The 25041-nt window shown below is 42.1% G+C and overlaps 1 protein-coding gene across 2 annotated transcripts in view; it reads right to left on the reverse strand.

The window, feature by feature from the left end:
- The window catches only part of PTPRT (protein tyrosine phosphatase receptor type T), a 937324-nt gene that overhangs the window by 505051 nt on the left and 407232 nt on the right, over positions 1 to 25041 (reverse strand). For both annotated transcript variants that reach the window (XM_039864357.1, XM_039864356.1), the window contains exon 7: positions 82 to 375. In XM_039864357.1, the coding sequence (XP_039720291.1) occupies positions 82 to 375 (294 nt within the window). The remainder of the gene's footprint in view (positions 1 to 81; positions 376 to 25041) is intronic.

The raw sequence follows: 25041 nt of genomic DNA on the forward strand, positions 1-25041 counted from the left end.
AGGAATGATTGTCACAGAAAGCCAAGGGGAGGATCACTCACAGCAACCACCCAGCATCTCGAAATGGAAGGAGGTTCTTACCTGCACACTTGGTCCTTGTGGTGAGCGGAGGCCCTGGTGGTCCTGTGCCTCCCTCTCCCGGTCTCGTGAGTAGAACCCGTATCTCATATTCCACATCGGGGTCCAGATGCCACAGTTTATAGTTGGGAGAGTCGACTATGTGGGTCTCGGCCCAGGTGCCTGTGGTCGTGCGATACTCCACCTCCTTCAGGATGATGGGACCATCCCCAATGATGGAGTTGGCATTTGGCTTGATCCACAGGTACGTGGCCCCAACGGCCAGCAGCTCTGGGGGGGCGATGGGTGTGGGGGGCTCTGAAAGATAAACAATCAGAAAAGAATGTAGACCCAAGTGGTTTACAGAGCAGAATCTAAGCATGCGAGACAAAGGGACAGAATTCCAGACAGAGCCATAAAAAATAGCCCAAATCCCCTTTTTAACCCGATTCATGGCCTACTATAATTTTCATGGTTTTGTATGTAAGTACCCGAATCAGTATCTCTTCAGGAACCATATCTCTTTCATCTAAACAAAGGAAAGAAGGCGATTGTGCATAAATCGTTTTTCCGAACCACAGCAAAGCTGTCTGGGTTAAAATTCCACTTTCTATCCTCAGATGAGAACCTGCCTTTACTGAAGTGACTCGTTTCAAAACCCAGGGGAGCCTAAGGTTTACAAACATTTCTTTTACGGGAGCACATAGATTGTTGGTGGAAGTTCTCCTAAGTAGCAAAAGGATGATGGCACAGCAAGAAGTCAGCTTCTTCCTCCATCCTAGCAGTTCCCTCCAGCAGGGAGAGCATCACTGGCCACAGTGCCCCCAGTGGGAATCAAGGGTCAAGGCGAAAGCCACGCCGAGTTATATTTTATTTGTTACGTGTTGCCAGCCCCTCTCCCATTAAGTTCTATATCTTCGGCTAAATGGACTAGGATTTCAACAAGCATTTATGGTGGCCTCTCTCTCTGGCAAGCCTTAGTTCACTGGCAAATCTGTAAAAAGCATTTATTTTGTACTTATTTGCCAAGAAATCGTACGTGATTTCTTTGTATAATTCTTGGGACATTGTCACCTTTATTTTGATGGCTAAAAAAAACCTGAGAACCCAATTGACCAGGTCACCAAACCAAGATCACGGAGCAGGTAAAGCAGGATGTAACCCACAACGGCATGCCTTCCCGGACCAGCTTTCCCCTTGGAAGGCTGTTTGCCTCTTGATGCCCATTTTCTAAAAATCAAAGTGGGTGTATTTGTGATTTGCATTTATTGCAAAAAAAAAAAATAGCAATGGACTGACAATAGAGAAAATGAAAAGAGAACACATGTCACCTTCCCTATCACCCAATATAACAGTCCTTTTTATTTCTCTATGTTCCATTCTAATTTCTGTCTATATATTTAAACCTTTTTCATGGGGTTCCAGTAATACATGGGCATAATATAGATTTGTTTTTCCCTCACTTATTACATCCTAAGGGTTTTGTTTATATAGTGCATGGATTTTACCATCGTCTTTATTTTTATTTTTATTTTTTTATTTAAAAAAAATTTTTTTTTATTATGGTGGCATTGGTTAATGAAATCCAGTAAGTTTTAGGTGTACGATTCAACAGTAAGACATATATATATATGCATTGCATTGTGTGTTCATCACCCATAGTTAGATTTCTTTCTATTACCATATATTTTACCCCTTTTACCCCATCTAACTCCCCGCTCCCCCTTCCCCACCTACCCTCTGGTAACCACTAGTCAGAGACTCATGGACATGGGCAATAGACCATCATTGTCTTTAATAGCTACAGAACAATCCATCAGGTAATCACACTGACTATTTTCCAGTTGTTGGGCACATGAGTTGGTCCAAGTTTTCCTATAGTAAATAATGCTTCAGTGAACATCTTTGTGCAAATGACTCCAGCCCTGTTTGTCTCATCTTTTCTTAGGACCAACTGCCAGGAATGGGATTATCTGTCAAGGAGTATGAACAAGTTAATGATTTTTGGAGCAGAACTAGGAAGTGAAGGGTAGGAGAGACATTTGGTGGTGGAGTACAGTGTATGTGTTTAAGAACTTCTAGAGGACCTCTGGGCTATTCAGGTAGGTAAGGCAGCTATAAGTTTCAGTTTGGTACTCAGGTGAGAGCTACAGGATAGATAAAACTCATTTCTTTCTAATGAATTACCTAGCAACAAAATTCTCCAGAAACAGAATAATTGCTATGAAACAGAGGTGGACAATATTTTCTCAGTGTGACTCGAAGGAAATCTTAAGGGACAGCATCAGATTGCCTCCATTACAGCCTGCCATTTGGTCAGAGAAGGAAATTAAGCCGATTAGTCAAGCTAGAAGCTTTTCTTTACAAAGCCTTTATTCAAGGCCTTGTTATCTCAAAGGTGTTTGCAAATTGATTCTTGGATAATTTGTTCCAGGTAGAGAAGTTAAGTTGGCAGGCAGATAATTTCTGGGCTCATCCTTTGTGCATTTTAAATATATAGACCCTTCGATCACCATTATCAACTCTCCAGAGTTCCCATCAGTCTCCAATGAGGCCCCAAGGGTAATATTTTGTAGCTCTGTGATGACTCTGCCCAATTCCTTAATATAATTATGCACAGACTGACCCTGGACAGAATTAAGAGCAGCTGACTTTAATTCTTTGGAGCTTGAGCAAGTGGCCACATTAAGCTCTCTTCCATCGACTTTCCACCATGGTTTTTGCTCTCCTGTTTCAAGCATTAGCAGTAAATTGCTGACCACCAGAAAGAAAATAAAGTATCAATCTTTCCAAATGTTTAGTCTCTTCTCAGGTATTTCTGATGGTCGGTGCAAGTATAGTCACAAACATTCTCTCGAGTATAGAAGTGTCTCCATTTCAAATGACTTACTAGTTTGCACATCCATGTGCAGAAAAGTCAATGCAGTTATCTCTCCCTCTGTCCCCTCAAGACTGTATCATGGATATATCATAGTGTTTCTCGTACCTGGCACCAAGAATCCATCGGATTATTGTTTAGCTTTTTCTTTTTTTTTAGTAATCCATCAATTATAACTGGCATTCTCTAGCAGTCACGTATACTAGTGGTTCAAAGAGAGAAAAGCTGAGATAAAACCCAGAACCTTTGTTTTCTTGGTAGGGACCAACTTTTTAAAAATGCACAGAAAGGCTGTGTTTTATTTGTGTCAGCTCTCCTATCCAACTGAGATGAACTTTTCAGCCAGACAGTGCAAGAAATTGATGAGGGCATATAATCCGACCACTAGAGTCATCAGAAGGGAAACTGAGGTGCACAGAGGGCTCACGACCCGTAAAGCTAGAAGGAGGGGGGGGCGGGGGCATTAGAACTCAGGGTTCAGGTAGCATTCACGCCCCGCTCTTTCTCCTCTTGCACTTGAGATATTTCAGTAATGAATTAGATGGATCATTAAAGGAACTCGACACTAGCAGTTTTTAACTTTTGGGAATGCATAGGTCCTTATGAAAATCCAGTAAGAAATTCCAGACTCTCTTCCCCCGACTAATGGACATAAGCATGTTCCCTAGAGTTTTGCACACCGTTTCAGGAATTCATAAACTCTTGTGAAGCCCATGCACGAAGCCCTGAAGAGTCTATGTTGGGAAAAGGAAGATGGACCACATGCCCATAATGGCTTACACTTCTCTGGGACCTCAAAGCCACCTTTTGTTGCAAGAGATGAAGGTTGGGTATATGATCGTGGAAGGGACTGGAACTTAATGTAGGGAAAACAGATCCAGTATTCCAGGCTCCCAGGTTTCCAAACCTTTGGGTGAAAATAAACATTTTCTACAGAACAATGCCAAGTAAATGTCTAGGTTCCCATGACTGTGACCCACCCAACACATTCATAGGTTTAATATTTGGGCTAAAATATTTGAAGGATAAAGACATGTCTCTGCCTATGAAATGTTACATCCTAAGTAGACATCTTCCATAAAGACTGTCATAGTAGCTTAGGCTGCTATCACAAAATACCACTGACTTGGGGGCTTAAACAACAGACATTTATTTCTCACAGCTCTGGAGAATGGGAGTCCAAGATCAAACTGCCAGCCAGTCCAGTTCCTAGTGAGAATGCTCTTCTGGGTTTGCAGAATGCTACCCTCTTGCTATTTCCTTGCAGGTGGAGAGAAAGAGATCTCTGATCTCCTCTCCTTCACGTAAGGGCATTAATCCCATAATGGGGGCTCTGCACACATGACTACCTCGAAAACGAATACCACCTCCTAATACCATCACATTACAGAGTTAGAGCTTCAACATATTAATTTGGGGGAGATACAGACCTTAAGTTCTCAGCAGAGGCCATATTTTCACATCTATTTTTCTCTTTATGAAGGGCTTTGCCTAATTGCCAGGGTCTTGAGATGAACAATCTGGCAGTGAGAAACTCCCTGTGAAGGAAAGCCCATCTAGTATGTACCTTATTTTCTCATGTGCCAGAAAGAGTGCCGGTGAAATTTAGTGGTGGGAAAAAATATAGGCTGTCTGTACCCATGGACTCAGAGGATAAGGCAGCCAATTAAAGCAGCAATGACAATAAAGTGCAATGAAGGTAATGATGGGGGTGATAGAGACAGTTATAAGGCCTGTAAAGGGACCTGATCGAGTCTAGAGGTTGGGGAAAGTTCTTATAGAGAGAGCCTGAGTATTATCTGTGGGGGCCAGAAATTCACATATGTCTTTGAGCAAAGAGACTGTCCTGGGAATCCCGTTGTTCTGATTTGCTTGGGAAAGTACCACACAGGGCCACATTGGAAAACAATTAAAACCATGTGCTCTGAACACTCATTCACTCACTCATTGTACAAACATTGAGTACCTATATATGTCACACTCTGTCCTAGGCACTGAGGATACAACAGTGAACGAAACAGACAGTCCTGACTGCCAGGAGCTCACGTTCTACCTTTCGTCCAAGGACTGAGAAATAGAGGTGTAAGGAGAGAAAGAAGTTAATTCAGAAGCTGTTGAAGAGAAGGAAATGAGAGGATAAGCCAAGCCCAGTTCGGTGCTTATGGATCAACCAACTGATGCACATCTATATAACAGAATACTACACAGCAAGGAAAAGGGAACAAACTACTGATATATAACAGACAGATCTCGAAAGAAAATTATGGTGTGCAAAAAAAAAGGAGAATGCATGATGATTCCATGTACATGAAAAGTTCAAGTACATGTACAGTCGATCTATAGAGATAAAAGTCAGAATTACAGTTACCTAGGAAAGCAGGAATTGACCAGGGTGAGGCATGAGAGAACTTCCTGGTGTGTTGAAATGCACGACATGTTGATTTGAATGATAAAATAATAATAATAATCAGAAGAGTATTACCTCTGGTGGATAACCTGGAAGGGGGCGTGAGAAAAATTTGTGGGGTGATAAAAATTTCTATATCATGACTAGAGTTGTGTAAGACTCATCCAGTTGTTCATTTAAAATATAGATAATTTGCTACATGTAAATGATACCTAAAAAGACTAAAGAAAAAAAATATGGCTTGTCTGTGACCCAGCAGGTGGGAAAAATGTCACTAAATCTTACTTGGAATTGAACCTCAGTATATAGGGAGAGAATGAGCCTTTAATTCTTTCACGTTTGTCTCCAAACAATTCTACCAGCATCATCAGATGCTTGAATTCCTACGAGGCTTCTTAATAAGAGGCTGTGCAGGCACACACCTGTTCTCGGTCATGAGCTTTTTTACATATAAAACAACCAATACCCCAACCTCATTACCCGAGCCCACATTATCAACTGTGCAAAGCCAGGAGTTATTGTTTGACATTTGATGACTGCTCACAAAATTTGGAACCAAATCAAGAAGGAGGAAGTCTGGCCTTCAGGGAACTGAGATCTGAGTTAAGAGCCGGTGTTTACCCCTCCAGCCAGGCATCAAAGGACTCTGAGGACAAGACTCCGTGAGCCATCCATAAGGCCTGGGCAGCAACTGCCTCTGACCTGCCAAGATTCTCCTTCAACATGTAGGTGGTGAGGTGACCCCTTAATGTAATTCTGCCTAGTCCTCAGGCAGCAATCTCTAGACCAATTCTGCCTTTCTTTTCCCTGCTGTGAGCTCTTGTAACAGTTTGACTCCCCAGAAATTCCTACAGAGAGTAAAAGAGCTTCAAATAGCAGAACAAGCTTCATGCGTATATATTGTCGCTCTAGACAGAAATCAAACATTTTGAAAAAACTGAATGTTTCTAAGATGAGAAGTAAGCTTTTACATGTTTAAGGTGAATATAACCTGGCCTCCAACACTGTCCATCACCTCCCCTTGTCCTACCTGATCACCTTTCTAGTTGCACTGCTATTTACTGACGCACGAGGGTCTGCAGGAATGCCCCTGCCCTACCCCACACGCCAAAACACGCACGTGCCCACATACTAGTTTATCATCCCCACTCCCACACTTTTGCACATACCATTTCTCCCAACTGGAATGTCTTTCCTTTCACTTTTAACCAAATTATGCCCATTTTTCTTTTTCAATTCTGTTTCACAGGGCTGGGCACAGAGTATATATTCAAAAGCGTTATGCTGATTAGAGATTCTACTGATCGGCATGTAACACTGTTTCATAAAATAATAAATTGAGGATCAAAAAGGAGAAGGGAAACTAGTTTGGGGCTGGGGTCTGAGCCTTTTTTTGCCCTGGCTTCACCATAAGCCAGCTAGGTGACCCTGGACAGACCACTCAATCTTTGTAATTCTTAATATTTTCATCTTTAGAATGAAAGATTGTTTTACAATTCAAATTACAAAGGTATCTAAATTTTCTATCGAAGACCATAGGGATTCTATGTGGATATGTTCATTCACTCTAGCTTGACTATAAGTCAGCAGTTCCCAACCTTTTTGGCACCAGGATCTGGTGCTCCTGTGAGAATCTAATGCCTGATGATCTGAGGTGGGGCTGAGGTGGTGATGCTAGCGCTAGGGAGCGGCTGCCAGTACAGATGAAGCTTCGCTGGCTCGCCTGCCGCTCACCCCCTGCTGTGCAGCCCAGTTCCTAACAGGCCATGGATCAGTATCAGTCTGAGGCCCGGGGGCTAGGGACCCCTGCTATTAGTCATCAGCCATAGACCCCACCTTCTCACTCTTCTCTGATGGGCCCATGAGGTCCCTGAGCAGAAAATATAATAAATGCACACAGTTAAACCTTGTTATTCATGGGAGATTGGTTCCAAGGCCTCCTTATGAATTCCAAAATCTGTGGATGCTCAACTTCCTCACATAAAATTAGGTAGTATTTGCATATAACCTACACACATCCCCTCATATACTAGTTTAAATCTTCTCTAGATTACTTATAATACCTAATGCAATTTGAATGCCATGTAAATAGTTGTTACACTATTCTTTAGGGAATTATGACAAGAAAAAAAGTCTGTACATGTTCAGTACAGATACAACCATCCTAGGCCTAACTCTGTAGTACACATCGGCAACAACATACCATTTAAATTTTTTTTTTTTTCCGGGAGAAGATTCAAGATGACATAGAAGATAGAGGCTGTACACATCTCCTCTAGAGACCACACCAAAATTATAACAAAACTACAGAACAATCAGCATGCAGAGTCACCAGAGGTCTGGCTGAACAGAAGCCCTACAACTAGGTCACGTCACATAACAGGTCACCGCAAAATGATAGGAGGGGCGGACATACGAAACAGCCTGGTCCCACAACTGCATGTGGCGATGGCGAATCGAGAGGACTATCTTGACCTCAGAGCCACCTCCCCTACCTGAAGAGCATGGCGTCCCGGCCACACACTGGGCTCCCCAGCACAAGGTTTCCAGCAAAGGTCGTGGCTGAGTGAGATGGAGGCCTGCGGAGAGCGGAGACCTTCATCTTAAAGGGCCCGCACCCGGCCTTACTCAGTGACAGACTCGCTCGCTCTGAGCTCCAGCACTGAGGCACCAGGGACACACAGGGAGGCGCTGAGCTATCAGGCTTCAGGGTAAGGGCCGGAGGGGCAGTTTACACCCTGACAGAGGTGCAAACAGAGGCCATTGTTCCTTTGTTGAGCCCTCCACCCTCCCAGCCTACAGACACTGGTTTCACCAACCTGAACACACAGGTCACTAAGCCTAAGGGATTCTCTGAGACTCCACCTCTCCCAACTTGCGGGCCCACCCAAGCCATGTCCAGTGATTTATTCCATACAAACGGGCTGTCTTGGTTTCTGCTGCAAACTTTCATAAAATCTCTCAAAGGCTCACAAAACCAATGAAGCAGCATCTAGCCTCGGTGTGCCCCGAACCTCTTGCTCACCAGTTCCACGCCCCATACCAATGGCAGCCAGCCTCTGTTTGGCACCTCAAGGCACCTATAAGCCTAGCATGGGGGGCAGCCATTTGTGGATTGCCTGGTGACTCTTATCAGGGAGCTCTGGAGGTACACAGGCTACAGCTAAACTTGGCCTGCTGCTGGACCCCTCTCAGCTCTGTGCCAAGAGGCCACACAGTATACCTACTACATAAAGCCATTCATTTAAGACTGGGAGACTTAGGAGCCCTATCTAATACATAGAAACAAACACAGGAAGGCAGCCAAAATGGGGAGACAAACAAGCATGTCCCACATGAAAGAATAGAACAAAGCTCCAGAAAAAAAAATTCACCGCAATGGAGACAAGCAATATACCAGATGCAGAGTTCAAAACACTGGTTATAAGGATGCTCAGGGAACTTAGGGGAAAAGTAGATGAACTCAGCGAGAACTTTAATAAAGAGATAAGAAACATAAAAATGGAGATGGAAAACATAATAGGGAGCCAGTCAGAAATGAAGAATATAATATCTGAGATGCAGAGTACATTAGAGGGAATCAACAGAGTGGATGAAACAAAGGATTGAATCAGCAACATAGAGGATGGGGTAGCACACCCAATAAGCACAGTAACAAGAAAAAAGAATCTAAAAAAATGAAGATAGTTTAAGAAGCCTTTGAGACAACATTAAGCATAACAACATTTGCATCGTAGGTATACCAGAAGGAGAAGAGAGAGAGCAGGGAATTGAAAACCTATTTGAAGAAATAATGACAGAAAACTACACTAACCCGATGAAGGAAATAGGCAAACAACCCCAGGAAGTTCAGAGAGTCCTAAACAAGATGAACCCAAAAAGGCTCACACCAAGACACATCATAATTAAAATACCAAAGGTTAAATTCAAACAGAGAATATTAAAAGCAGCAAGAGAAAAGCAATTAGTTACATACAAGGAAATGTCCATAAGACTCTCAGCCAATTTCTCAACAGAAATTTTACAGGCCAGAAGGGCTTGGCAGAAAATATTCAATGATGAAAACCCAGGGCCTACAACCAAGATTACTTTACCTAGCAAAGTGATCATTTAGAATCGAGGGACAGATAAAGAGCTTCACAGACAACAAAAGCTAAAGGAGTTTATCGCCACCAAGCCAGTCTTACAGGAAATGTTGGAGGAATTTCTTTAAGAAGAAGAAAAATATACGTATCAAAAGTCTAAAATGAATGGCAATATCTACATATCTATCAATGAGTACTTCAAATGGAAAAAAAAATTATATGCTCCAATCAAAAGACAAGGTGGCTGAATGGATAAGAAAACAAGACCCTTACATACGCTGCCTACAAGAGACCCACTTCAGATTAAAAGATATACACAGACTAAAAGTAAGGGGATGGAAAAAGATCATGATGCTCTCATGATACCTAGAGGATACTGTGCTGAGTGGAATAAGTCAGATAAAAGGCAAATGCCATCTGACTGCACGTAAATGTAGAGTCTAAAGAACAAAATAAACAAACAAACAGAAACAAACTCATAGATACAGAGAACATTTTGAGGGTTACCAGATGGGAGGGGGGTTGTGGGATTCAGTGAAAAAAGGGAAGGGATTAAGAAGTCCAACTTGGTAGTTACAAAATAGTTATGGAGATAGAAAGTTTAGCATGAGGAAATAGCCAATAATATTGTAATAACATTATACAGTGTCAGAGGGGCACAGGTTTATTGGAGTGATCGCTTTGTGAGTTATATAGATGTCTAATCACTATGTTGTACACCTGAAACTAATATAGTATGCCAATTATAACTGAAAAATAAAAATTATTATTAAAAAATATTTTTTCATCCATATTGGTTAAAGACACGAATACAGATCCCATAGATATAGAGAGCTTACTGTATAGCATGCAATCCACTGACAGGTGCCTACTAAAACTAACCTTTGTGACCTAGCCTAACAAATGGTCAATGTTCAGTAAATATTTGATGTTTTATTTAAATGAGAAAAGGAAATATTTGGTAAGTTTTCCCAAAATAAGAGGTTGAGATGGCAATAAAGAGACGAACAAAAGCAAGAAGGAGAATGTTACAGAAAATATTGAATGGCCATCTAAGCTAAGAATTATAAGTGTTTGGGGAGGCGATATCAAACAACTGGAAGAGAACAATAATCAAACACACAGCTAAAAAATGTCTTTTAAAGAAATGAAGTCCTGATTTTGCAAACTATGAAGAGCACAGTAGGTTCCAGACAAAATCAATGATGAGACTCAAACTTAAGCACACCCTGGCAATATTTTAAATTGCAAGACTAAAGAAAAATTCTCATAAGGATCTAGACAAACACATCTTCATCAAAACAAAAAACTGAAAAATCAGTTCTTAGACTTCGTTGTTTCAATTTGAAACATCGGGATATGATGATGAAGATGATGATAATAGTGATAATATAAATGACAGCAGTGGTAGCTAATATGCACTGCAAATTTTTATGCGCCTGTCACTGTTCTTAGTGTCTTAAAATGTTAACTCATTTAATCCTCGCAGCAATTTTAGGGGTAGATACTATTATGATTCACGTGTTTCTGAAAATAGTGTCAAACAATTACTAATTCAAAGAGCCAGGACTGGGGCCAAGGTGCCTTATTAGACAACTGCATTCCCAACCACAATGGCATAGCACACACACAAGGTTTTAAGAGAATGTTTCATATCCCCGGAATTTTATAGCCAGCTAAGTTGTGGTGCATTTGCAAAGCCATAGGACCCTTCTTTCTCAGGTAAGGGTCGTGAAGAGAAGCATTGCCTCATGCCAGACTGAACGAAGACATAACCCAAACTGTAAAGAGAGATAGAACTTTGTGCCTCTCTTCCCAAAGGAAAGTAGTTTCTTTATGAATTCTTAACCCTTGCTTTGGCAATAACTTTGAAAATAGACATGCAACATTTCTCTGGAATAGTCTTTCCCTTAGATAAGGCACTCCATAGGTACAGAAGTTCAATTTGAATTAAAATAAACAACAAAAATCTCACCTACTTATGTCTATTAAAACACCTAGACATAAGTTTATCAAAATGTTGATGTTTTCTTTAGAGTTGTAAGTAGTTTTTTCTCCTTTTCTTGTTTTTCTACAAATGTTCCACAATGCTTGTTTATTAGAAAGAAGCATTTTTAAAAAGTAAGCTTTTCTTCTATTTTGAGCTTTACAACTGAGTGGAACCTCTGTCAGGATTCTGTGGCCTCAATTACTAGCAGTATTTAAAAGCCAATCTCTGCTTTCATCTGTCCAGAACCAGGGAGCAGGAAACAAGAATCATAACTGTGTCCATTTGCCAAGCCTGTTCCCCACCCATGGCTCCCTAACAGGGAAAGATCCTGGCTGCTTTTGGCACTGCTCCGAGCCCTCCACCATAAATTGAGACTTGAATTCCAAACAGTCCTATAATCATAGCAACTAATATTTTATAGCATTTTACCTGTTTCCTCATTTTTCTCCCTCCAGTGACCCCCACAAAGCAGACAGTATTACTCCCATATCATGGGTGAGGACACCAAGGCTCAGCCACTTTAGGTAACCTGCCTAATCTCACATAGCTAGTAAGCAGAACTTTGTTCAAATGCAGGTTTTCTCAAAGTCAACAGTCTTTCCTCAATATTGCACTGACCCTCTTTATTCTGGAAGTATTCATATAAAAAGTGTACTTATATTTCAGCTCCACAGACTGTGAAGACAGCATAAGGGAAGTACTAAGAATCACCGAGGATTAGCCATGTGCTGGGAACTGTGCTAAGGACTTTACATGCTTTATCTTATTGATTCCTGGCAAACTCTTTCAAGCAGGTGCTGTTATCAATCTCATTTATAAATTGTTTTTTTTTTTCAACCCTGAAGCTTAAAGATGTGAAAGGATCATGATTATAAGGCTAGTAGTAAGAGAAGGAACCAGGATTCAAACTTAGGAAGATTCCAGAGCAATGCTCATAATCACTACATCATATTATCTTGTGCTAATAGTATTACTACCATGGAGGATGATGAAGTGACTCATCCAAGGTCACAGAGAAGTGGTTTTGGTGAGAAGGAGACAGAACTGGTAACGAGCCAGTACTTTGTAACCTGGCAGCAGTAACAGTAGTTAACAGTCATAGAATCACAGATGTGGAGGATGGTGAGAGGTCACTGAGCTCTACCTGCCCAATGCAGATGTCCCCAACACATAGCTGTGCCTTAGTTTGAAGACCTCCATCGATAAGGAGCACACTCTCTGTTGTCCACACAATTGGTGAAGGGTTTTAATGGAAAGCATTTAAAGTATAGACCAGAGGTCTTCTTCCATCTGCTATCCATCAGGGTATCATATCAAGCTTCCAATAGCTGCCTGTCTCTACCTCTGCAGGTTCCTGCCCACTAGGCTTCCCTCACCCCACACTTTACACACAAGTGATGCAGAAGTAGTGGAAGGTGCTTTCCTTGTGCTGTTCCCTCTGCAGGATCACCCTTCCCTTCTTCCAGGTGACTCAACCTTTCTTTTTGTCATTCAAGAGTTAACAATCTTCTGAGTACTCTCACCTCAAGGCTATGTCTCTGTGCTCTGTGAGTGTCTTAGCTCAGAGTCCCAAGAAAGAGAGCTTGAGACAAGGGTTCTGTGCAAGTGACTGCAGGAGAGTTCTTAGAAGGAGGCAGGATAGGGGAAGGGTCAAGAAGCCAAACGAAAATGTGGTTTTGGCCGCAGACTAGGGTCTGGTTGTCTCCACAGGTGTTCTCATCGGGGAAGGGGGTCTGTCTATTGTACCCCTGTGTCATTAATTGGATACAGTCATTGCCCCTCAGCTAAGCGACTCCCACGTGGCCAAGGACAGTAATCCAGGGAAGAGTATATTTGTTTCCAAGGACTTCTGTAGCTAGGTACCACAAACTGAGCAGTTTAGAGTAATAGAAATTTATTGTTTCACAGTTCTGAAGACAAGAAATCTGAAATCAAGGTATCAACAGGGACACACTCCCTCAAAAGCTCTAGGGAAGAACCCTTCCTTGCCTCTTCTGGCTTCTGGCATTTGCCGGTGGTCCTTCCTCTTTCTTGGCTTATAGATGCATCACTCCTATCTCTGCCTCTGTCTTCACACGGCCTCCTCTGTGTGTCTGTCTCTTCATCCAAATTTCTCTCTTCTTATAAGGACTCCAATCATATTGAATTAGCACCCACTCTATGCCAGTATGACCTCATTTTAACATAATGAATTACATCTGCAGAGACCCTCCCTATTTCCAAATACAGTCACATTCTGAGGTTCCAGGAAAAACATGAATTTTGAGAGAACAACATTCAACCTAGTACAAGAGAAAGCTATGAGTCTTTATCAGCCAACACTAGTGGCAACTAGGGGCTGAGTATACCACCCTGGTAAAGGAGACTTGGACGAGGCACCAACAGCACCCTCTGCACTTGCCAGGACCCTTCGTGATGCTCCCTGGGCACAAGTTCATCAAAGAACTTGCACACTATATGGAAGCTACCCGATGATGGATCTGTCTCAAGGCCATAGACCAAGCCATTTTTGCCTGTGGCCCCATATCTTAGCACAGGGCTTGCTGTATAGTGGGTTTGATCATGGGGTCACGGCACTCCAGGAGTTTTTCCTCCCCACTGTGGCAGTCCTTGCATAGTTGAGGACCCAGGCCATTGAACACTCACTATTCTCTTTTCTGGCATAAATATTGCTAGTTCTTAGGACTCTAAGCACTTTTACTCTGTGGCATTGTTTCTATTCCTCTATCAACCTCCTCGTATTTTAACCTCTCTCATACAAAGAATAGTAGTTGAAGCTGAAATATGAATCCCAGCTCTACTACTTTTTGGCCATATTCAGCAGATGCTGATGGTACCCGCCCATATTCTCTTTACCTATCCTGGAGGCCACTTGTAGTTTCGGTGGTTAATACCTCCATGCAGGAATGACTCCCTACCTCCAACACCTACATACGCCTTCCTAGTGGCTTTGTCCCATTGCAGGGCAGACTGGCCATGCCAGGGTTTTACCACCCCCAGGAGCAATTCTTTCCCAATGAGAGATGGGAGTTCGTGTACAAGCGCTCAGTTTTCTCAGCCCGTGGGGAGACAACTCAGCCATTTGGAGGCTCTCTAGTGGAACTGAGCACTGGATATCTGCCAGGGACAACAGCTCATTATTTACCCTTCAGAGACCTTCCTTCCTTTCCTGTATCATGTCCCCTCCTCTACCAATATTCCCTTAAACTTCCAAATAAAGTACTTGCAAACCCTCGTATCAGGGTCTGTTTTGAAGAAAGCCAAACTAAGATATCTAACAATCAGGGTAAGTTGCTTAACTTCTCTGTGCCTTAGTTTCCTCATCTGTAAAATGGGGATTGTAATGAAAATGAAATAAGGTATTATATTCAATAACTTTAGAAGAACCCCAGCACATAACAAGTATACTGTGTTAGCTATTAATATCTTCATCTTTCCAACCAGCAGTCATTGGCCCATTCAGCAGTTGGTAGGAAACTTAGCTGGGGCTCCCATATGTACCCCCACAGAGAGATGTAAGATCCCATTAAAGGCACTCATCTTCCTGTGTCAGGATACAGAGGGGCCACAGCAATGTCAGTGGAGACTCGTACCAGCTCTTCCACAAGCAAATACATTCACGTGTTCAGCCTCAGTCTATTCAGTGCTGTCATGGTGCAACCACTTAAGTCATTTAAAAATGCAAAATTCAATAATGACTTAGCACCAGGCGAGATTTCATGATCTGCAACACTCCGTCTGCTCCTGGTTCCTCTTTACCCCCTGGAACCTCGACATTTTCAAGATTACTCTTTGCTGGGCCACTTCCCAAAATTGAGGGCTGAGTAATCGCTCTAGAAGAGCCTTTCCTCCCTTGCCTGCTAATAAAGAGTCCTAAGAAAGTATGAGTCAAGAGTCCATCTCCCCCAGACAGGGGCCTAGGAGAGCCAGGATTCTAAACCTTCGGAATCAGAGGCCATGCTGCAGAAGCTTCTTGCCTTAGAACAGCACAGGTCCATGGACAGATACCTTTGCCTCCCTGGCCCTACCTTTTCCCAGCAACCCGACTACAAAGAATTGGGTAGGAGGAACTCATTACTTAGCCAGTTTGGATCTCTGAGTCCAGAGACGTCTCAGTCTGTACACTTACATAATGGGAGAGCTATGATTATGTCCATGGGGCAAGGGCAAATAACACTCAGTGCTATCCATGTGCCTGGCTCTATTCCAGGATGTCTATATATGAACTCATTTATTCCTCATCTCACACGATGAGGTGAGTAATGCTATAGCATCCATTTCACAGAAGAGGAAACTAGAGGAATGTGCTAGTTATTGATCTCTCGTCCTGTAGCCTCAAGCCCACCCTGTTACAAATGTCTCTGTGATTCTGGGGCTGGAACTCCATGCTTCAAGGCTCCCTTTGCCAGCTTTGGTTCAGTCCGACTGATGGGAGGCTCCACATGGAGACTACAAAGCTGGAAGGGCAAAGAAAATGCCCTCATCCTATTTCAAGGTCCTTTCCACATCACTCCAGCAACCAAGACAGCTATGCTCCGGGCTTGAATTTCTTCTGGTCTTCACAGCATCTTTTCAGTGGTACAAGCAGAAGTGAGGCCAAGCCCCCTTACAGGTGCAGTACCAACTGTGGGGCCTCCCTCTTCAGAGGTCCCAGCAGCAGCCTTCCAGAGCCCCTCCTCCAGATCCCCACAATTCCTTTGTGTTACCCCAGCCCCAAGTGTGGTACATTTTTTCTGCAATTCTTTCTACTTTATTGCCCCATTTTGCTCCAGCAACCTGCCCCACTAATTCCCTTCAACAGAAACTCTCCGTTTGAAATACCTAGTATGATTTGGAGTTTCCTTCCCAGACCTTGACTGATACAAGAAGATATTATAATTACTTTCATTTTGCATTGAGGAAACTAAGGCATGAAAGTTAAGTAACTTGCCCAAGATCATGCAGCTGGAACATGGAAGCTCTGAGATACCCAAGCTATCACACTCTAGTTGGTGATTTTAAGTGATGTGATGAACTGCCCCGATGTTCTCAACAGCTCAGTCCTCCAGAGTGATGTAGGGAGTTGGGAACCAGAGAGGTCTTCTGTTCAACACATAAGTACTAAGAGCTGATTCTATGTTCTGAAGGTTGCGAGTCAAAGAAAATAACTGTCTTTACTCTGGAGGAACATAAAAGACTAGGGAGTGAAACAGATGCAGAAATCGATAAGCTGTAGAATAAAGTGATAAAGGCTGGACAGCGGCAGGCCCGTGGTCTTGCGGACACATAGGGGAGTGGGGTGCACAGAATAATGGCCCCCAAGAGACGTCCACATCCTCATCCTCAGAACTTTACATGGCAAAAGGCACTCTGAAAATGTGATGCAGTTAAGGATCTTAAGTGGCGAGAGTATCCTGGAATATCCACATGGGCACAATGTTATCGCAAGGATCTGAGAGGGTCTGAGAGATGCTGCACTGTCGGTTTTGAACACAGAGGAAGGGGCCATGAGCAAGGAATGCAGGTGGCCTCTAGAAACTGCAAAGGGCACAGATTCTCCCCAACGGCCAGAAGAAATGCAGCCCTGCCGAACCATTTTAGACTTCTGACCTCCATGTTTATAAGATAATAAATTTGTGTCGCTTTAAGCCACTCCGTTTGTAATGAGTTACAGCAGCCTTAGGAAGCTGATGCAAGAAGGAGATCAGATGGAGGAGATGAAGGAAGGCTTCCTGGAGAAATCGAATCATGAAATCACGAAAGGAGAAGAGAATCTCACAGGCACCGGGGAGGGAGGGAGACTTTGTGGAGACTGGGTCGCTCGGGAACGGCACATTCTGCTGAAGCACAGAGGAGAAGGGAGAGACAGCAAAAAGGCCATCAGAAGGTCAACGGGGACAGACCAGGAAGGAGCCTGCGCTTCATCCTGAGGCTCTGTAAGCAGTGGTGTGACACAGGCATGTGTTCTTTTAGGACAACTCCTCTGCATACAGGATGGAGAAAGTGTCTGAAGGAGAGAGACTTGAGTCAGAGGGAAGTCATGTCCATTACTGAGGGGAAACAGGATGTAGGGCTGGACCAAGGTAATGGCCATGGGACTAGAGAGGCAGAGTCAGAAGGACTGGGCACAGGTCTAGGAGATTGGACAGGACTTGGTCCTTGATTGGATGTAAGTAGTAAAGGAGATAGGACCGGTATAAGTAAAAAGCTAGGATTCAACAGGCTGGTGAGCGGGCCTGTGCACGCCTGTGGAGCTTCAGTCTTTCCTTGACCTCCAGTGCCTGTACAGCCCACAGAAGGGGGTGTCCACTTCAATTTTCTTACCCAGTATCCTAGTGCACTATAGAGGCTTCTCCACGCCATGCACAATGGTTTCCACATGCCATTCCTTTGCATTTTCACATTCGTTTTCACTCATAAAGGGCAGCGTGGTGTATTGGAAAGTACAAGGTCACTGGGTCAGACAGAGTGTGGCTTATAACCTCTATCGCTTAATTGTGTGGCTTTGAGCAAGTGGCAGAATTCCTCTGAGCCTCAGTTTCTTCATGTGTAAAACCAGAGTAATGGATCATATCTCACTGGGTCCTTGTGAAAAACCAATGTAAATGCCTGAACCATGACGGGCCCTATATAAGTGTGAGTTATTCCCGTGTCCCATCCTTCTTGGCATCCTGTACCAATCCTTCTCCCCATCCCATCGCCCTCTGCATTAATGGGCCATTTGACCCAGCTTCTCAAGCTTCCTGTGATCTCCACTCTAAGCATCTGAGCACTCGGGTTTCTTGGGCTCATGTAACACATGAGATGAAATCAATTTCAGCTTTATGCATGAGGAAGCCGCTAATCTCCCACTGGGATGGTTAACTCACACTCAACAAGCACCAGGGGGAAAACATGGCAGCCGTCTTAACAGAACATGTCTGAGAAAAGCTGGAGTAGAAGAAAAGGGGGGTGGTGGGAGGGAGGGAAGAAATATGCAAGTCTGGGCAACCTGAGTCTGGGCTGCTTCATCAGTTGCTATGCTACCAGCCACAGTGAGGGAGAGAGAATGAAGGGAACTGGGGCTTCAGAGATACTGTTATTTTGCAAATTCCTCTCTTCTGGCATATCCCTAAGTGCAGGGGGAAATGCATAATTAGTCTCCCAGCACTGAAATGGCTGGAAGTGACTAGAAGTATCGACTGCTCTAAAGTGGCAGGAAAGGGTGTCCAGATGGATTAAGAGGCTTATCCATAACGGCTCGCTCAGTTTGTGGGGAGAGTTTAAGAGATGATTGTCCCCTTTATGTAAAAGAAATGAACAATGAATCTCTTCCAAATCTCCATGGTCCGCCCAGGGCTGCCTCTGGGCTCTGCCACATCCAGCAGGAAGTTAGCTAGCCTAAGAAGCAGCTCTTTGGGAAAGCATTTTGAAACAACAGAATGCTGTAAGGTTTCAGAGGCCACAAATCAGTGTCCCCATTCCCTGAGGGCACAATTCTGACTCAGGCAAGTGGACACTGGGCTCTGAGAACAGCATTGATGCTTTCAGGTAGGTGCCTACCACTGGCCCCTGCAGTTGGGTAGAGTCTGTGAGGGGACAGGAGATTTCTATTATACTGTGTAGTTAACCATATTTCAGGCACTATCCTAGATATTTCTAATGTCTTAATCATGTACTTCTTAAACACAGGCAGAGGAAATCCAAAGAAATATATAGCAACATCTGAAGGAATCTACGAAGTGACGGTTTACATAAAACAGATGTTTTACATAAAACATCTTCCTGAGACAAAATTCTACCTGAAAATATAAGGTAAAATAAGCTTGAATTTTTACATGGATAAAAAGGTTACAAGGAAATACCATGTTTACACAAATCATTTCATGGAATACAAGAGAAGAAATATTTCCAAACTCTTGTACTTACAAGCCCAAGATAACCGCCATGCCAAGACTTTACAAGGATATCACAAGAAAAGAAACTTTCAGGCCCATCGCTCTCATAAACACAGAGATAAAAAAAAAAAATCTTACATACTATATTAGCAAACCAGATTCAATGATAAATAAAATGAATAATTGATCATGACCAACTTGGGTTTGTTCCAGGACAATAAGATTGGCTGAATGTTAGAAAATGAATCAGTATATTTCATCATATTGACAGACTAAAAGATAAAAATCATGTAACAATCTCAAGGGATGCCAAGGAAGTACTTGATGAAAGTCAATATCTATTTATGACAAAACTCTTAGCAAGCTAAGACTAGAAGGCAGGATCTTTAATCTGATAACAGTTATCAAAACATAAATCTAACATCATAATCAATGATAAAATACTGAATTCTTTCTCCCTGATTTTCTCAATTCTACTGGATGTCCTAGCCAGTGCAATGAGGCAAGAAAAATAAATAAAAGATATAAGAACTGGAAAGGAAGTAAGAAAGCTTTTATTATTCACAGACTACCTGATGGTGTATGGAGAAAATCCCAAAGAGTCTCAAATTATGATGAAAATGAAAAAGTGAATTTAACATAGTTACATATATTAAACCCAATGTACTTGACTGCATTATATGTTAGATTTCAATTAACAAGAAGGATAAGTTTTAAATCATCCATTTGCACAATATGCATAAACCTTTTAATGTTGCTTCTACTTCTGCTCTATTCAAATCCATTCTCTACCCTATAGCCCAATTGATCTTCCTAAAATAACAAATACATTCCATTCTGTGGCCTCAGACACCATGAATGGTATGCCCTGTCTACCTGTTCAGCTTTGTCTCCTGCCATTGCCCCTCTCACCTCCTAGGCTCCAGACACGCAGGTTTATTTTCAAATATCCCTATGTGTTGTGTTATCATCTATGTCAGGCCTTTACACACAGTTTCCTCTTCCTCCCTCTTCACCTAGTTAGCTGTTCATATCTCAGTTTAAATGTCACTTCCTCGAGGAAGCCCTCCCTGACTTCCTCCATGCTCCCAGACATTCTTTATAGCCCTTATATTTTGCGTGATTGTTTATGCCATTCTTCCCCACTAGACTGTAAGCAGCATGAGTGCAAAGACCACTTTGATATTTCCGACCATCCTATTCTTGGTACCTGCCTTGATCCCTGGCACATAATAAATGCTTCATGAATATTTGTTGAGTGAATGAGTCAAGGCAAAGTCCGAAGAACCCTGTTCTGCTGTCAGCCACTCTGAGTTTTTCCTTAAAGCTTGTAGCAAAGAATATTTTGATGAGTGGAGAGGGACTGCAAGAATTGGTAGCTGGCCATTATTGAGAAACCCAGCAGTACGAGAGGCCTCAAACATAGTGCTCTACTACAGAAAAGGGGAGAGACCGTCCATCTCTGCCCAGAAAGGACCCTCCAGCTGGGGCTGAGAACTCATTTTGTCACTTTAAATGTCAGTATTAATCCTTTTTAAACTTTTTATTTTGAGAGGATTATAGATTTACACTAGTTGTAAGGAATAATAGAGAGATCCCATGTATCCTCACCCGGCTTCCCCAATGATCACTTTGTGCGAAACTTTCATACGATATTATGACCAGGATATGGACATTGGGAGAGTCAAGACATGAGACGTGTCCCCTACCACACGGGTCCTTCTTCCATAACCACATCCATCTCCCTCCTCACTCCTCCACCACAGCCTGAACCCCAGGGAACCTCTGATCCAGTCTCTGTTTCTAATTTTTTCCCAGTTTTATTGAGAAATAATCGACATACATCACTGTATAAGGTGCACAGCACATTTCTAAAAGTTTGACATTTAAAAGGTGACAATATATAATCTTTGGGGATTGGCTTTTTTCACTCAGCATAATTCCCTGAAGATGCAACCAGGTTGTTGTTGGTGGTGGTGGTGGTGGTGTGGTGGTGGTAGTAGTGGGTGGTAGTGTGTGTGTGTGTGTGTGTGTATTTCATTCCTTTGTATTATCAAGCAGTATTCCATACTATACATGTATTATAGTTTGTTTAACCATTCGCCTGGTGAAGGACATCTGGGCTGTTTCCAGTGTTTAGTTATTACAAATAAAGCTGCTATGAACAATCCTGATTGTTCTGGTTTTTGTGTGAACATAAGAATTATTCTTTCTCTGGAATAAATGTTCAGGAGTGGTACTGCTAGGTCCTATGGAATATGGAACTGCCAAACTGCTTTTCAGAGTGGCTAGACCATTTCACATCCCCACCATAAATGTATGAGTGATCCAGTTTCTTTACATTTTCACCAGCATTTGGTGTTATCATTATTTTTTTTTTAGCCATTCTGAAAAGCATATAACAATTTCATTGTGGTTTTCATTTATACTACCCTGATAGCTAATAATATTGAACATCTTTTCACATGCTTATTTGTCATCTGTATATCCTCTTCAGTGAAATGTCTGCTCATAACTTTTGCCCATTTTCTAATTACATTGCTGAGTTTTTATTATTATTATTATTATTATTATTATTATTATTATTATTTCTGTTGAGCTTTAGGAATGCTTTATATATTCTAGGTACTAGTCCTTTGCCATATATGTGGTTTGCAAATATTTTCTCCTGCTCTATAGCTTGTCTTTTCAGTTTCTTCCTATGAGTTTTCACAGTGCAAACGCTTTATTTTAATTAGGTTCAATTGACCAATTTTCCAGTTATAAATCATGCTTTTGATATCAAGTCCATGTTAATTTCTTACTTTTGAATCTATTCAAATTCATCCATGTTCACAAATCGGTCAGATTCCTAACAAAATTGTGTTCAATCATACAACTGTATTTGGTTCTGTTTCTGGCCATAGAGAGTTTCTCAAAAACACAGAAATGCTGAAAAATTTTACATGTTTTGTTTTGCAAGTTTCAGTGGCACTCTTCATTTATTTTTTAGAAGTACAATATTTTTAAAATTATGTTTTCAATCAGGATGATGGATAGTTCCTTAAAAAATGGGAAATAGAAAGTATATGCTCAAAACTATTTAAAAGATGTAAGACAGTAAAATTCCAAATAACCTACAACCTAGGAAGCATGTATCCAACCTGGCATTGTCTTTCAAAATCCACTCTTCGAAGTCGACAGGGAAGAAGATGGAAGTGTTATCCCAGATTCAGTTAGTGATTCATTATTAAGCAGTGGTCAATCTGGGAACTATAAGAAATACTTAGATACTTATTTAATATGTGACTTTTATTACTTCAGAGCTGTGAAGAGAAAAGAACTCAATATTTCTGGCACAAGAAAATCCTGAACAATACCTACAAATGGCCATCACGTTTATGGTGATGTTTTAAGACCCCAGTTACTGTCAGCAGTCTCTGAAATGGCCACTAGTGATTCCCTCCTCCTGGTACGCACGCTCCGTGTAACCCTGAACCTTTGAGAGTGGGCTGGACCTCTTGACTCCCTTCTGAAGAGTATGGCAAAAGTGATGTGATGATGTTACTTCTGAGATCAGACTGCAAACAGGTGACCATCTTACTCGCCCTCTCCCTCTCTCTCTCCTCCTGTCCATCTCCCTCTCCCACTCTCTCTCCTTCCTCTTTCTTCTTCTCTCCTGCCCTTCCCTCCTTCTTCCTGCTCTTCTCACCCCCATTTCCCCTCCCCTCTCTCCTTCCACTCTTTCTCTCTCTCCCTCTTTCTATTTTTTTCTCTCTCTCCCTCTCTTCTCCCTGTCTTGTTATGAGTTGTCTTAAGGAGAGGCACACTATGCAAAGAAATGAGACCCTTAGCCCACAGTGAATGAGCTTAGGCCAATAGACAGGCAAGTGATTAAAAGGATCTTCTGAAGACTCCCACGGCCATGTGAGTGAACTTGGGAGCAGATCCTTCCTCAATCAAACCTTAAAATGACTGCAGCCTGTGAGAGACCCCGTACCAGGTAGGCTGCATCTGGATTCCTATCCCATGCCTGGGAGAAAATAAATGCTTGTTGGTTTAAGTCTCTACATTTGAGGGTCATTTTTTATGTCCTCACAGATGACTAATATACCACACATATTCCAAACCAAACATTTAAAAGACTATTACCGGACTTTTTTGTAACTAAAAAAAAAGGCTTGGCTAGAAGATACCTTGATAAAGAGGTACAATCAAATGCATGCATGTGTGCACACGTGATCATGCACGTGTGTGCACACATACACACAATACTTGAAGCTGCCTTTAAGATCAGTTTCAGAAACACCTTTAAAGGTGAAGTTCACAACTAGGCAAAACACTGGGGAAGGCATGGCTGAATCTCTTTAAGATAAAAATAAAAGAAGGCACCCTACTTATTGAAGGACTCCCTCAAAGGAGATACTTTAATGCACTTAAAAATGTACTTGAATACTTGGTAACCCAGTGTTTTATTTTGCAGTGGGAAGCAAATAAGGGAAGTAACTGGCTATTTTATATGTTTCTCGTGTATTATATGAGAGTGAAGGCAGTAATTTACAATACACTTCAAATGAAAATAACTGGTGAATAAAATTGCAACAAGATATGGATGGATGTTTGCATATATGTGACTGAATGGAAGACAGACACAACTGTAGGGCAGAACAAGGGGTCTACACCAAGGCACTCTGCATACAAACTTCCCAGCAGGTAGAATATCATTTGGTCATAAAAGTGAGGCCTAACATCCATCTGCCTCTTTATTTCTTGATGGGGTGGTATAAAATGCAGGAAAATGTTGAAAACTCACCTTTGTAGTCATATATATGCAATCCAATGGGAAGTAAATGTAAAAGCTTGCCCTGTTTCAGAGATTTACCTGGGCCTATTTTATGGGCCCCATTGATGGTCCAGTGAAATTGCTATCATTGCTCATTTAGGAAAAACACATATAAGTAATAACAAAGTTTTAAAACATTGTGCCTAAAACTTCATCTAGATCTTAATCAGGAAAGCAATCTGATGATTAAAGTCACGTATACCAAAGGACAAACAGGTCTAATGTAGCAATTTTCCCAAGGCGTTAACTTTTTTTTTTTAAAAGAATTGATCTCTAATGGCATCATTCCTACTGAGCTCTTCACAGTTTGGAGGCCTTTATGGCCTCTTCAAATTGCCCCATGAATTTCCTCTCCTACCTCTGATTCTCCTAAAGGAAAGGAGATGTAACTTGGATTATGCGTTTCTTGTTGGAAACCCCAAAGAGGTTTCTGCACAGACAGGATGTGCTCAAGATTGATGCCAAACTATCGATATTCTGCCCAGAAGGCTGATGTGGGAACCTGTGGGGTCTCAGGGTCAACTCAAAAGTGACCAGTTCCTTTGTAGATGAGAAGCATAAACTGAGCTCCTGTAAGAAACGGGGAGGCCGCTATTAAAAGTCTGCAGGGCTCAGTGTTCACAGGAGCCCTTTCATAGGGCTGGACTATACTCGCCACTGAATGGCAAACAGCCTGGGCCCCTGCAAGTACATTTCCTACACAGTGCCAAGCACTGTTTCTACTAAAGGTCCTTTGTGCTAAGCTATATCCTACTCTTTAAAAACAATCCTGAGTGGTTGCACAGTGGCTCTCAAAACTAGCTGACATCACGTGGAGAGGTTATAAAGCTGCCGATGTTTCCTTCTCCACCCTTACCAACTCAATAAAAATCTCTGGGGTGAGACCTAAAATCAGTATTTTTTAAACTCACCATTTTTTCACCAATGTGCAGTCGAGTTTGAGAAC

The sequence above is a fragment of the Pteropus medius genome, unplaced genomic scaffold, assembly GCF_902729225.1.
Source record: "Pteropus medius unplaced genomic scaffold, Ma_sr-lr_union100, whole genome shotgun sequence".
Lineage (NCBI taxonomy): Eukaryota > Metazoa > Chordata > Mammalia > Chiroptera > Pteropodidae > Pteropus > Pteropus medius.